General features: G+C 35.2%; 1 protein-coding gene across 1 annotated transcript in view; it reads left to right on the forward strand.

The window, feature by feature from the left end:
- LOC106870592 (tubulin alpha-1 chain) overlaps nucleotides 1-195 on the forward strand; it is a 164,024-nt gene extending 163,829 nt beyond the window's left edge. Inside the window, exon 5 of the mRNA XM_052971994.1 lies at nucleotides 129-195. Within this exon, the coding sequence (XP_052827954.1) occupies nucleotides 129-195 (67 nt within the window). The remainder of the gene's footprint in view (nucleotides 1-128) is intronic.
- Nucleotides 196-594: the final 399 nt, after the last annotated feature.

The following is a 594-nucleotide window of genomic DNA, read 5'->3' on the forward strand; positions in this document are numbered from 1 at the left end:
TATATATATATACATAAATGCATATATTAGTCATAGGACTCAATAGGACCTAGGCACATCAACACGACATGTAGGAAATTAGGAAATTGTTACAGAGGTTTAAAGTTTGATAATTTTTACCTAATCAGAAAACAGGATCTGGAAGCTATCATTTTCTGCGTGATAGCTGTCTGTAATAAAATGAAAGTAAGATAAGACGACGAAGTTTTAAACAAAATGAAAGCTACTACACGCCATATCAAGAGTGAGAGCGGATAGCAGCATCCATGCGAGATATACATTTACACAGAGAGAAAGGGGGGAGAGTGACAGTGTGGTAAATATATAGGAGGGAGACTGAGAGACCTAGATATAGTCAGTTAGAGAGTGGTAGAATTGGTGATCTGAAAGCGGAGTTATTTCTCGTAGCAAATAATATTTTTTATTCATCTTAACCGATAACCGTGTCTTTGGGACGCAGATTTCGAAATCGCATCCGTTTTTCTCGAGAACGATCTGTTTAGGAGCCTTTCCATGACATATGTGCACATATACTCTCATTATACATACATATACTGCCATTTATGCAATATATATATATATATATATATATAT

Source organism: Octopus bimaculoides, chromosome 11 (genome assembly GCF_001194135.2).
Source record: "Octopus bimaculoides isolate UCB-OBI-ISO-001 chromosome 11, ASM119413v2, whole genome shotgun sequence".
In the NCBI taxonomy this organism is placed as follows: Eukaryota; Metazoa; Mollusca; class Cephalopoda; order Octopoda; family Octopodidae; genus Octopus; species Octopus bimaculoides.